The sequence below is a fragment of the Bos grunniens genome, chromosome 1 (assembly GCF_055505025.1).
Source record: "Bos grunniens cultivar Pamir isolate PY7600 chromosome 1, Bosgru_T2T1.0, whole genome shotgun sequence".
NCBI classification, from domain to species: domain Eukaryota; kingdom Metazoa; phylum Chordata; class Mammalia; order Artiodactyla; family Bovidae; genus Bos; species Bos grunniens.
In genome coordinates, this window is record NC_141165.1 from 134,833,158 (window position 1) to 134,847,857 (window position 14,700).

Genomic DNA, 14,700 nt, shown 5'->3' on the forward strand with positions numbered 1-14,700 from the left:
TTACCTTCTGTTGAGTTGTTTTTGATCTCTGCTCTGTAGGAAATATATTTTCTTATCATTCTTCCTTTCAATTCTTTGAATTTTTACCTTCACTCTTTATATTCTCTTTATCATTCTCATTACCATGTTTTCTCTGAGTCTTTTATTCCCCCAAGTGTATTTCACTTTCCACTGCACTTTCTTGTTCTAATTTCTAGGTGCGACATGCATGTTTAATTGCTCAGTTATGTTCGGCTATTTGCGACCCTTTGGACTATACCCTGCCGGGCTTCTCATTGCATGGGATTTTTCAGGCCAGAGTACTGGAGTGGGTTGCTACAGGGGATCTTCGTGACCCAGGGGTCGAACAGGAGTCTCCTGTGTCTTATAGCATCTCCTGCATTGCAGGCAGATTATTTATAAGCTGAGCCATTGGGGAAGCCCAATTTCTACTGTGAATGCTAAATATCATTAGAATTTAGTCTAAGTGATGTTATATCAAGACCTGTCCATGCATAAAGAAGTGGTTATGGGTAAATAAGAGCTATCCTTGGAAAACAGATTTTCCCTTGCTGTAAATCATGTATTTTTTTTTTTTTTTTTAGCAATACAAACACTGATCCATTCTTCTCAGTTATTGCATCTGTATGCCATCAAAATCAAACAGGCCATGGGTTTGCTAACCTGAAGGTGAATCCTCTCTAAGAACTCCTGTAGAGTCTCAGGCTTTTCCACTCCACTCCTTCTTTGTGTCTTCATTTTCTTGGGGGCTGCTTCTTCTGATATGACATCCACATAAATGAATTTGAAGTTTCCCACCTTATTGTTCAACATTCCTGTCCACATCCCCATTGGCGTTTTGCAGATAATGTCTATGATATCTCCTTTCTAAAGACAAAGAAATATAAGTTAGATTTCAGAGAACTCTGATGCTATGACAATTGGTAGGAAAAAAAAAACTGGAATCATTGAAAATTAGAATGAGGGCATACCATTGAAGAGATCTAGAGTTAGAAATAAATCTAAGAAGAAATTTCTTTTAAAAGTTTAAGGAAGCTATTTGCTAGTAATGTTGAAGAAAACACCAACATGCTTGAGAAAAACTCCTAACTGTATTTGATGATGTGTTTATGTTTTTGGAATTATATCAATTTATCAGCTTACATTTGTAGAGCATCCTGTAGTTTACAAAACATTTTGCATACATTAAGCTCTTTTATGTCCATAATACATCTCTTCAACCTATATGCTAGGTATAATTATTACTCTAAATATTATGGAAAGAGAAATGCAAGCATTAATTTTTCAGGAACTCACAGCACCAGAACTCAAGCCTAAGTTATTTGAATTAAAAAATGATGCTCTTTTTATTTATCCTGTAAAAACAATATACATGCAGCATCATCCCTGGAGGGGCTCCCAAGTTGGGAAGGGGAAGAGAGAGAAGTCTATGGCTCTGTCTATGCTTCTAATTCATCAGAAAAATTCATATACTTTGTGAAATGAATCTATCTAAAGTATTGCATCCATCTAAAATAATGAAAATGTTCAGAACTTTGTACATATAAAATATGTAACAAAATTATATATGTACTAAGGATAAATTATGCTATTTATTCTAGATTAATTAATACTTAATCAACTAGTAGTTATTTAATTAATACTTAGATTGAGTTTCACAGCAATAGTTTAAAATATGAATGGAATGCATTGGGACTGATAGAATAATTGGTCTGTCTCTTTATTCACCTCTAAGACTAAGACTGCAGGAGTAATTCTTAAGCACAAAAAACTTCACAGGGGTATTTTTTTTTGGGTAAGGAAAGTTGATTTCTATGTAAATACAGTGTCTACATTTAAGAGTCATAATTACTCCTTTAAGACTGTTAGCTGTCTACCTTAGAGATTACATTATAGATTCTGACATTTTTGCCATTTTAGAGGTCTACCGTCAAACAAAGCATTAAATCTGCTACTAAAAATATTTTTTTTCTGCTGCTCTTGAGTGTGCATTCTTCCATCTAATACACAAATTGTATTTGTAAAAGTAGAAACCAATGTGATTAAAAGATCAGGTCTTTCCAATTTATTGACAATTTGACATTCTGATCCTATGAGTTGCTCATCTAGTTTTTCCTGCCATTAACTATAGGGAATCAAATCCTAGGCTAGACATCAGGTAAGCAGACCTAGAAAATCCCCAGAAGCTCTAGGGGGTTATCTCAAAGTATTATAGTCTTATGCTGCACCCTTCTTATTATCCTTTAAACTTGTAAAAATACATTACAGGTAAGCCCACAGGCTACAGGCAAAAATCCAACTTCATTTCGGATAAGACCCTGGCTGAAGACAATAGTATCCATTACCCTGTGGTGTCTGTGGAATTTTTATTGTGTCCTACAAGAGCTCCACAAACATCCCCTTAAGCAGCGCTAGGGGTAGTACGCTGCATGGCATTATAGGGAAATATGAAATCTATCCTGAATCAAAATGTTTTCAATGTATTCCCTTCTACTGCCCTCCCTCCACAATGGTTACTTGGCTATAATCCTCCTTTCCCCAAGACTTGGACTTAGACTTCAAATCATTTCATAGAAACAAGTAAGGAGCTAACTGTGGAAAGAAATGTTTTCCTCATTCTCCAGTTGAGGTTATTCTGATTTGATATCTTAAAAGGGATAAAGAGAAGAGCTGAGTGCCTTGAATGTGCAATAATAATATTAACACTTCATAGTTTATAATATTTATGGTTAACATTGGTTTGGTATTGACAGTATCAGTTGAGTTCAGTCGCTCACTTGTGTCCGAATCTTTGTGACCACATGAACCACGACACGCCAGGCCTCCCTGTCCATCACCAACTCCTGGAGTCCACCCAAACCCATGTCCATTGAGTCAGTGATGCCATCCAACCATCTCATCTTCTGTCATCCCCTTCTCCTCCTGCCCTCAATCTTTCCCACCATCAGGGTCTTTTCAAATGAGTCAGCTCTTTGCACCAGGTAGCCAAAGTATGGGAGTTTCAGCTTCAACATCAGTCCTTCCAATGAACACCCAGGACTGAATTCATTTAGGATGGACTGGTTGGATCTCCTTGCAGTCCAAGGGACTCTCAAGGCCTTCTCCAACACCACAGTTCAAAAGCATCAATTCTTCGGTGCTCAGCTTTCTTTATAAACCAAATCTCACATCCGTACATGACCACTGGAAAAACCATAGCCTTGACTAGATGGACCTTTGTTGGCAAAGTAATGTCTCTGCTTTTTTAATATGCTATCTAGGTTGGTCATAACTTTTCTTCCAAGGAGTAAGCGTCTTTTAATTTCATGGCTGCAATCACCATCTGCAGTGATTTTGGAGCCCCCCAAAATTAAGTCTGACACTGTTTTCACTTTTTCCCCATCTATTTCCTATGAAGTGATGGGACCAGATGCCATGATCTGCATTTTCTGAATGTTGAGCTTTAAGCCAACTTTTTCACTCTCCTCTTTCCCTTTCATCAAGAGGCTCTTTAGTTCTTTTTCACTTTCTGCCATAAATGTGGTGTCATCTGCATATCTGAGGTTATTGATGTCTCTCCCAGCAATCTTGATTCCAGCTTGTGCTTCCTCCAGCCCAGCGTTTGTCATGATGTACTCTGCATATAAGTTAAATATGTAGGGTGACATACAGCTTTGACATACTCCTTTTCCTACTTGGAACCAGTCTGTTGTTCCATGTCCAGTTCTAACTGTTGCTTCCTGACCTGCATACAGATTTCTCAGGAGGCAGGTTAGGTGGTCTGGTATTCCCATCTCTTTCAGAATTTTCCACAGTTTATTGTAATCCACACAGTCAAAGGCTTTGGCATAGTCAATAAAGCAGAAATAGATATTTTTCTGGAACTCTCTTGCTTTTTCTATGATCCAGCGGATGTTGGCAATTTGATCTCTGGTTCCTCTGCCTTTTCTAAAACCAGCTTGAACATCTGGAAGTTCATGGTTCACGTATTACTGAAGCCTGGCTTGGAGAATTTTGAGCATTACTTTACTAGCATGTGAGATGAGTGCAACTGTGTGGTAGTTTGAGCATTCTTTGGCATTGCCTTTCTTTGGGATTGGAATGAAAACTGACCTTTTCCAGTCCTGTGGCCACTGCTGAGTTTTCCAAATGTGCTGGCATATTGAGTGCAGCACTTTCACAGCATCATCTTTCAGGATTTGAAATAGCTCAACTGGAATTCCATCATCTCCACTAGCTTTGTTCATATAGATGCTTCCTAAAGTCCACTTGACTTCACATTCCAGGATGTCTGGTTCTAGGTGAGTGATCACACCATTGTGATTATCTGGGTCATGAAGATCTTTTTTGTACAGTTCTTCTGTGTATTCTTGCCACCTCTTCTTAATAGCCTCTGCTTCTGTTAGGTCCATACCATTTCTGTCCTTTATTGAGCCCATCTTCTCATGAAATGTTCCCTTGGTATCTCTAATTTTCTTGAAGAGATCTCTAGTCTTTCCCATTCTATTGTTTTCCTCTATTTCTTTGCATTGATCGCTTAGGAAGGCTTTCTTATCTCTCGTTGCTATTCTTTAAAACTCTGCATTCAAATGGGTATGTCTGTCCTTTTCTCCTTTGCTTTCGCTTCCCTTCTTTTCACAGCTATTTGACAGTACTGACAGTATAGAAAATTAATAATTTCTACTCTTTAGCTATAGCGACTTTGTGTCACTAAAATGAATAATCTAACATCTATAAAGTATTTTACCACTAAATCTTCCTCTGTTTGTACTATTGTAACACCTCCTCCTCTTGAGTATAAACAAAAGTATGAACATGATGAATTTCAAACCTGTGATTATGTTATATAACAGGAGGGGCTATGCATACATAATTAATACCCAAAATTTATTAATTTGGGAATTAAAAAGAAGTTATCTGGGTACTTCTGACTTAATCAGGTAGGACCTCTTAAAATAGATTTGAAGCATGGGTGAGCTTTTCTGCTATAGCTATTGAAGGAGTGAACTGCCATGTTAAAGAAAATCATGGCTGGCAACCTCAGGGGACTGAGAATGGCTCCCAGTTAATATACCTTAGGAAAGCAGAAAACTCAGTGCTATACGCAATAAGAACTGAATTATGCCAACAGCTGGTGAGCATGAAAATGGACCCTGAGTCTCAGATAAGATCACAGCTTCAGCTGACACCTTGATTTCAGCCCAGTGAGACCTTAAAAAGACCACCCAATTGAGCCCACATGTAAGACCTACAGAACTGTGAAATAATAATATATTTGTGTTGTTTGAAGCCCTTACAGCAAAAGAAAATGAATAGAGAAGGCAACAGTGAAGAAAAGGGAATTCAGAAGGAAATATCATTGAGAGAAAATTGTCCAGTTACTCGTGGCATTTGCAAGTACTGACTCAAGTATTGAAATTGCCTGACCAACTCTGGCTCCTAAGGCCTTTACTCTCCTTGACTCTGCCTGATATTTCCATTTTCTTTCTGTCTCCTTGGGTTCATTATTTTTACTCCAACAAGTATCAAGTACAACTAGGCACTTCTAATAACTTGTGAGGCTTTTGGTAGTCAGAAAAAATGTAGACAGTTCCTTCTCCCTTAAAAGGCTATGATTCTAGGAGGTGGGTCATAGAGGATCTTGCTTTGATTCATGTCATCGAGTGTCCTATAAAGCAATTATCCTTCAATAAAAAATGAATTAATTAAAAAAGGCTATGATCCTGCATTATCTACAAAACACAACTTTTGTGAATAGCCTCGAAAGACGGATCGCCCTACCTTACCTCTTGTGTGTTGTTTGAATTCCTGCCACAGTAAACCAGTCCTCATTTCTCCTCTTGGGAAGATACACTCATCCCTAGTTCCCCATACTTGTACTTCCTGAAAGAGATCATACACCCAGCCATAGACAAACCATACAGAATGCACACACCTTGATTTTGAGGGAATCAGTGTCATAGGGGCTTGGTGTGAAATCGGTGTGTACTCGGGCACGGCCACAGAATGGTCCAGAGTAGGGGCTGTCATCATCAAGTCGAAAGCTGTCCCGGTTACTTGTACCATCTGAACAACTTGTTATTCCACCTGATGAAAGCAAAGCAGACATTTACAGTTCTCATTGAAGGTTCATAACATTCTGAACCGTCACCTGGACATAACTAAGCAGAAACAATGCTGAACAATTGGATGCCAGCCTCCTGCGGGGGTTCTAAGTGACTGACTGCTTATTTTTGCTCCCAGTCCTTCTCCATCAGTGACTTCTGTCCTGAGCCATTTCTGATCTTTATTCAGTCAACCTGATCCTTCTTTCCTCAACCACCAATTCAAGCACTCTCTTACTTCGGCCTCTCTGATCTGATCCAGTAGCACATTGCTTTGAGCATTGGCTACTTGCCAAAGACGCAGGAAGTATATAGCCCTAATGCCCTGTACAAGGCAGATAATGAATTTTGTACATGTAAACAAAGACAGAAGCCTATAATAACAGTTTGATTTTTGTGTGCTGTTGATCAGGAATGGTCAAAGCATAAGCCACAAATTTTCCTACAACTTACTATGATGTAGCAAAAATGGTGTTTCAGACTTCCTCCTGTGTACCAAAAGCCATTCTGAGACAACACCTCTATGTATAAAAGGTAGCATTTTTGCTTGTAGTGTGAATGACAGGGAAAGAGAAAGTGTGTTATAATATCTATACTCCTAAATGGTTCAAACCTGTTCTAAACTGGGCTATTAAAACGGCTCCAAAACCTTGTTCTCTGGTCCTCTTCCTTTCTGATCTGGAACCTCAAGGGGGGAAAAAAAATAGATTTCGTATTTGCTGCCTAGGGGCAAGAATGGTTCACAGGGGCGGTTACTCTGAGTCTCCTACCACTCTCAGTCGTCACCTCTCTTTTTCCTTTGGTGCGGTCCTTTGGTGCTCTGTTTCATGAGGGAGCAGGCCCAGTATCTCTACCATTCATTCAAATACGTGTAGAAATAAGATAAAGATCCCTAGGGATGCTTCATTTTTTATATAATGAAAGTCGCTCAGTCGTGTCTGACTCTTGGCAACCCCATGGACTATAGCCTGCCAGGCTCCTCTGCCCATGGAATTCCCCAGACAAGAATACTGGAGTGGGTTGCCATTCCCTCCTCCAGGGGATCTTTCCAACCCAGGGATCAAACCCAGGTCCCTGCATTGCAGGCAGATTCTTTACTGTCCGAGCCACCAGGGAAGCCCTCATTTTTTATATGGACTGGTGTAAAAAAAAAAGTGAGTTGCATCTAGTCACAGATATTAACCTCTGTTTGATAATGGCTAAGTGGACTCCCATTTCCCTTATCCTCTCGTCCATGACTACTTCAGGCCCTGGCTTTTCATGGTATATTAAAGTTAATAAAATTCTACCCACATTTGGCACCCACAATTTTGAATTTTAAAACTTCCAGCAGAAATGAATACTAATGATATCTGAATTTCACACATTCAAAATATACCCTTCAAATGTTTCTGTATTAGCTTTTACTTCACAAAATAGCTATTCTACAGCCAATAGGCAAGCAGGAATAAAATTCAGGATATTTTCAACATCTGGTCTTTGTGATCCATCTTCAAATAACAGAAGCAGCTGATTTAGAATGGAATGGAAAATAAACTTTGCAAAAAACCATTTAAAAGCCCTGAAAAGATTCAAAAGATATAAAACAGTATACATATAAAAAATTTACAAGGCATCCTGTAGTATCAATAGTTTCATTAAAATATTGTAGCAGGACATATGACTGAAGCCTGAGTGACTTCTTTGTTAAAATGATATTTTTTTAGAAAATTCTTATTGAACACATGCTGATTCTTTTTTGTCACCTAATTGATATGTGCTCAGTCTCTCGTTTGTGTATCACTCTTAGGAACCCTATGAATGATAGCCCCCCAGGGCCCTCTGTCCTTGGGATTCTCCAGGCAAGAATACTGGAATGGGTTGCCATTTCCTCCTCCAGGGGGATCTTCCCAACCAGAGATCAAACCTGCGTCTCTTATGTCTCCTGCATTGGCAGGTGGGTTCTTTACCACTAGCACCACCTGGGAAGCCCTACCTAATTGGTGATATTCCTACTATTTAGTATTTATATACCACTTCACTTTTTACTCCCTAATGCTGGATGGATACCTAGAATTGATGCAAATGTCCTGTTCTTTTCAGAATATTCCAGACAAAAAAAAGGAAAGGAAGGAAATAGTGAGAGGGGAAGGATAGGGAAGAAATAAATAAAAAATGGGAAAAAATAAAAGAAAAAGAAAGAAAGACAGGGAAGAAGGGAGAGGTAGTAAGATAGAAGGGAGAAAGAAAGGAAGAGAAGAGGAAAGGAAGGAGTAAGTGGGGTATGGAGAAAGGGAAGGAAAAAAGGCAGAGAACAGGATTTTGGTTTTCTGAATATTTCAATTACTTTAAAAAATCTGGATTCAAAATAATGCTAGTTCTCTCCAGCATACTATATTGTAGGATTCAGATTTAATCACCCAATGTGATCTTTTTAAGGCCTATCCTAAGAGCCCTGCTGACCACAGTGCTAAAATTTTCAAAGTATTCCGTAATCCTAATATACTATGTATTATTTTAAATAATAGCAATTCCATAGATTCAACATGCTAATCAAATAGCTGGAAGCTTGTTGCTATTTTCACAAGCCTGAGAGAAATCAATTCGTTGTTTTTAGTTACTCAGCCCAGATCTCCCATCTTGTCACTTTTCTATAGCCTTACTTGATGAGCTCTGCCCACTGTAGAGACTGTCCAAGGAGTCACTGGTTTTGAGGGAGATCTTCTCAATGTGGGTTCCAAGCGTGGGGTCACTGTTCCGGTATGGGAGGGTATCCTCTCCATCTTCCTCATCCTTCAGAAAATCATATCAGAAGTTAAGCGCAAAGAACTGATTTCCTTGGAGACTTTCACTGTGTGCATTGATTTAGCAAACAAGACAATACTTTAGCAACAAAATACTTAGGAATACATCAGCATCAAATATGAGTGTCATTAATCCTTAGCTCAATTTCTAGCAAAACGTTTTTTGGTATTCTTGGAAAAATTCTTTAGCTGAAACAGTCCACATTTTGGAATTTAACTGAAATTATCCAGTTTATTTTTGTAATTAGAATGAATATCATACCAAGACTATTTAATCAGAAATGTTAGGTTTATTAACATTTATGCTTTATCTGTTAAAGTGCTTTTGTTTCTTCCTGTTCTTCTTATCATCTGTTTACCACCATTACTAATCCTTTGAGATCTGATATTACAAGTTTAAACTCTGCGTAGTTGCTTCATGTCACTTATTTGCACCCTACCAGATCACTAGATATGAATAAAACATGCACACTTTGCAATTCTAAAGCAAAGCTTATCTAAGAAGCTTTACAAATCTCATACGGTGCTTGCCACCTAGTCAAGTGAAAAGCAAATCTTGCATAAAATTAGGAAAGACAGACAATCTCAAAAGAAATTACATCTGCTTGAAAACACCTCAAATGTTTTCCATATTTAGATAGTTTCAACAAAACCTATGAATTTCTTAATGCTCATTAAAATATAATTCAATATTCCTCATTTTTTAGCATTTCTAAACATTGATAAAACTTCAGAATAAACATATGATATATGCTTAGTTTGATTCTCTGCTTTTATCCATTCCTTTATTCATTTGTTCAATCATTCAGTACAAGCCTGTAGAACATCTTCTAAGCAACTGGCATTGTTTGGGGGAACTGAGGATACCATGGTAAACAAGATTCAGGGTCCTACCTTTAATAAGGTACATTTTAGGTACATTCTTAGGCTGTGTGCGTGTGTGTGCATGCATGTGTGTGCATGTGTACTCTTTGGGGAGGTTTGTGTAAACAAAATGAACAAGACAATTTCAGAGAATAAGTGCTATGAAGGAAATAAAACGGGATGAAGTGAAAGGTTTAGGTATTCAGATTAGGTTTGGAGGAAGGTTGACTGATTTAGAGGGACCACCAAAGACCTCCTCCAAATGCTAACAGAGTCAGCATTATTGATCTGAATGATAAGACGATGTGACTTATATGAAGATTTGGAGATAGTATCCCACTCAAAAGAAATAGCAGGAACAAAATAGCTAAACAAAGAATTAACTTGAGTTATGCAGAGGAAAGCATTTTCCAGGGGGCTAGCAGGTAAAGAATCCACATGCAAAGCAGGAGGTGCAGGCAGACAGTTTCATCTCCTGGTCAGGAAGATCCGCTGGAGGAGGAAATGGCAACCCATTCCAGTATTCTTGCCTGGAAAATCCCATGGACAATGGAGCCAGGTAGGCTACAGTCCACGGGGTTGCGGAGTCAGACATGACTGAAGCAACTGGACATGCACACATGCAGAGGAAAACAACAAGGCCAGTATAGCTGGAGCTGAGTGAGAGCAAGGAGAGTATTAGGGTATGAGCTCAGAGAAGTAGACTGGAGCCAGATCAGAAGGAACTTCTGAAGCCACTTGAAGTGACCATGCAAATCTCTTGCTGTTGGACCCTTCAGATACTCAGATCTCTTGCTGTGGGACCCTTCTTTACTGACATCCCTAACTACTGGCCCTCTGTATTCACCACTGTGTTCGCAAGGAAGCCATGTACCAATGACTTAAATAGTGGGGCTACCATTTGAGTCCATGCTGGTGGGATGTGGGGCTTCTTTAATGAAAACCTTGGGGTCGAGGACTTCCTATCAATCTGGCCAAATCTTTCTTAAAACAGTGCTGAAGTGTGAGATTTGAATGATCCTTCTTCTTTCTTTGTCTCCTTTTATAGTTATCAGACTTGCATTTTATTCTAAAGGATTTTCTAGCTCATTTTTTCTTTCTCTTCTTTATCCTTCACAGGCATTTTCTCCAGTAAGTCTTTGGTGTGTCTATTCCTTTCTTGGGGTCTACTTCTCAGAGGACTGTAATGAACACATCATAGTAAGGGAATGCATTTTGGTACTGTAAAATTTTAACTGGTACTGTAAAATTTTAACTGGTACTGTAAAATTTTAATTTCAGAACTTGACTTTTCAAATATCTTTCTGGCTTTCATGTGGAGAGTGGCTTTTATGGAGGAAAGAGTGAAAGAAAGGAAACCAATTAGGTAATCTAGGCAAGAGAGGTCGTTTACTTAATCTAAAGCAGAAATAACTTACATGGAGATGTTAAGAGTTTTTAGATATGCTTTGGGGTTAAAACTAGAAGGATATGCTGATTAATTGCTATGAAGAGTGGGAGAAAGAATGAATTTTGGGTGATCTCCGGGAGTTGGTGATGGACAGGGAGGCCTGGCGTGCTGCGATTCATGGGGTCGCAAAGAGTCGGACCCGACTGAGCGGCTGAACTGAACTGAACTGAACTGATAGGCTTTCTTCTTTTTTTCCTTTCCTTCTCCTTCTTTCTCTCTGTTCCCCTTCCTTTCTTTCCAACATCTACCATTAGTACAGTTTTGCTTTTACTTGGAAGACTGGACAAGAAACAAAGTCTTTGTACAGCATAGAGAGTCAGTAATTCCATTTTAGGGATATCAAGTTCTAGATATCTATTATGCATCTAAGTGATAATATCAAATAAGCAACTGGTTGTATAACAGATAAGCAAAGAGATCATAGCTAGAGATGTAATTGTGAAAAACAAAGTCATGAGACAAAATGAGATCACTTAGAAAGACTAAACTGAGTAAAGCATCTGGGAACAAGCCTCAGGAAGACTCAATATTTAGAAGGACAGGAAAGAAAGCATAGCCAAGACAGGAAACTACGAGAAAGAAGGAAAACAAGAATGCCCAAAGAAATCGTAAAAGAGAATGTTTCATATGTAATGAAGTCATCACTTGCATCAGACACAGCTGAGAAGTATGTAAGAAGAAAGAAAGGTGACCATTTGATTTGGCAACACAGAGGTTAATACTGACCGTGACTATTCTATTGTTTGAATGGAGTACTGGGGAGAGAAATCCTGTTGAAGTGGGTTAAAAACAGACTAGCTCTAAGACATATAGATCAACAGAATAGAACTGAGCCCATAAATAAATCCATATATTTATGATCAGTTCATTTTTCAACAAAGATGCCAAGGCAATACAGTGGGGAAATAATTGCCTTTTCAATAAGAAGCGTTGGGATAACTGAATATCCACATTCAAATGAATGAAGTTGGACTCCTACCACACACCATGTAGAAAAATTAATGGGCGATACACCAAATTTTAATACCTACAAGTATAAAACTCTTAGAGGAAAACACAGGAGTAAATCTTTGTAACCTTAGATCAAGCAATGGTTTCTTAGATATAACACTAAAAGCACAACTGATGAGAGGAAAAATAAATCGGGCTACTCAAAATTATAATCATATGTGCTGTAAACGACACCATCGGGAAAGTGAAAATACGATCCACAAATGGGAGAAAGTATATCATATTGCAAATCACGTATCTCATAAAGGATTTGTATCATAATATATTGTTTTAAAAATCATAAACGTCAACAATAAAAAGACAACCTAATTAAAAAAACAGGTAAAATATTTGAATAAACATTTTTCAAAAGAAGATATGCAAATGGCCAATAACACATGAAAAGTTTCTCAACATCATAAGCCACCAGGGAAATGCACATCAAAGTACAATAATTCTCTTCCTACCCATTATGAAAGACTAACATAAAAAAGACAGACAGTAACAAGTGTTGACAAGCATGTGGAGAAATTGGAACTCTTGCACACTGGTAGTGGGACTGTAAAATGATGTAATCTCTTTAGGAGATACTTTGCCAGCTTCTCAAAGTATCAGACAGAGTTACCATGTAACCAAGAGAAATGAAGAATTTTTCCACATACAATCTTGAACAAAGACATTCATGGCAGCAGTATTTAATATAGCCCCCAAGTGAAAGCGACCCACATGTTCACCAACTGATGAAACGATCAACAAAATGAAGCCTATCTATAAAACAGAGTATCATTTGCTAACGAAAAGAAATGAAGTATTACTGTTTGTTCCAACATAAATGATCTATGTTCCTCACATACAACATGCGGGATTTTTCTGACCCTCTTGTTTCCTCTATTAAAATGTGAACAATAATACTGTCTTCCACCCAACTTCTGGGCAAAATTATCAAGGAAAAAAGTATATTGAAGTCCTTCATAAGCTACCAAGTACTTCTATATCTAGAAAAACCTGTTCCGTATTTTAAGAAATACATTAATAGAAAAATACAAATGATTAACAGAGGACGCTTACCTTTTCTTCAGAAAGGGCTTTGATGTACTTTTTGCCCACTTTTTTCTTCATTGTCCAGGAAATAGCTCTCATTTTTTTACCTAAACTTGCTCCATTATGTGAAGTTTTGGTTTGTTCTCCACTTTCATTTATGGGTTCCCCTTCGCATACCTAGTTATAATTGTTTACAAAAGACAAAATAATGAAGCAATGAAAAGCATTGATCTGAAAACATCATTAGAAGATTCCAAATTTGTGGGCTTCCTGTACATTCTGTGTAGCAGTGTTCAAAATTTCAAACAAAATGAAAATAATGCATATTTTTAAAATTGTCTAGCTCTGGTTACCTGTATTACAGACTCAGAAAGTAAAACTTTTTATCGAAAAACATGAGCTTCACATCTGATATTATTAAAGATAATTTTAGCTACATTTTAATAGATGTATAGTAGAATTACTTTAGTCCTTCCTGTTTATGAGATGGACAAAATAGAAAAAAAATGCCAAGCATGATGAGTGAATATCTACTTAGATGAGAGATATTTTTTGGAGGCCTTAGAAAGGCTGCAGCATCTATCCATGCTGAACAGGTACTAACATACCTTCTTGCTTCTTATAAATTGAAATGGTAATGGTTATTTTTAAAATTTTGGAGTTAATTAAATCCACAGAGAAACTGCAGTTTTTCCATCTTACAGGTTATGAATACGTGCACATTTCCAACATTCTCAAGTAACATTAATTATGAACTTGTTCCCGCCATTAGAACAGAGATCTTTATGTATTCCACATACTAATCAAATCTCTATTTAGACTGCTTCTGATTTTTGCCTATTAAGAATTTTGTTAAACCAGTGATTTCTCATCTAACTCAGAATAAAACAATGTTTACAGCTCACAAGGCTCTATAACAACATAATATAATGTGATATAATGCAATTATTATAATACATATTGCAATATAATATTGTTGTTATTTAGTCACTAGATTGTGTCTGATTCTTTTGTACTCCATAGACTGTGGTCCCCCAGTCTCCTCTGTGCCTGGGATTTCCCAGGCAAGAATACTGAAGTGGTTTGCCATTTCCTTCTCCAGGGGATCTTCCTACCCAGGGATTGAATCCACATCTTCTGTATTGGTGGGCAGATACTTTGCCACTGAGCCACCAAGGAAGCCCATAATATAATATATATATTACATTGTATACAGTGTATATGAGATAAAGAATTCAAACCATCTCACCCCTTGCTACTTCTCAAATTTTTCTTGTTCACTATAGGAATGATTCTCAAAATGTGGTTCTAAGACCAGTAGCAACAGAATCACTTGGGGCCAATTTGTGTTTTAACAAACTCTACAAGTGACTTTGATACATGCTAACATTTGAAACAACTGTAACTGAGTACTGCCACACTAGTCCCTCTGCCGTTTCTCTTTCATATTCCCACCGATGTTTGTACTGGTTTCAGCCATTGGCTTCCA

The 14,700-nt window shown here is 37.7% G+C and overlaps 1 protein-coding gene across 7 annotated transcripts in view; it reads right to left on the reverse strand.

Moving 5' to 3' along the window:
• Positions 1–14,700, reverse strand: part of SAMSN1 (SAM domain, SH3 domain and nuclear localization signals 1) — a 179,711-nt gene that overhangs the window by 15,799 nt on the left and 149,212 nt on the right. For all 7 annotated transcript variants that reach the window (XM_086411797.1, XM_086411776.1, XM_086411765.1 and 4 more), the window contains 4 exons: positions 13,239–13,388; positions 8,726–8,855; positions 5,915–6,066; positions 664–867 (listed from right to left, as the gene is read on the reverse strand). In XM_086411797.1, the coding sequence (XP_086267923.1) occupies positions 664–867; positions 5,915–6,066; positions 8,726–8,855; positions 13,239–13,388 (636 nt within the window). The remainder of the gene's footprint in view (positions 1–663; positions 868–5,914; positions 6,067–8,725; positions 8,856–13,238; positions 13,389–14,700) is intronic.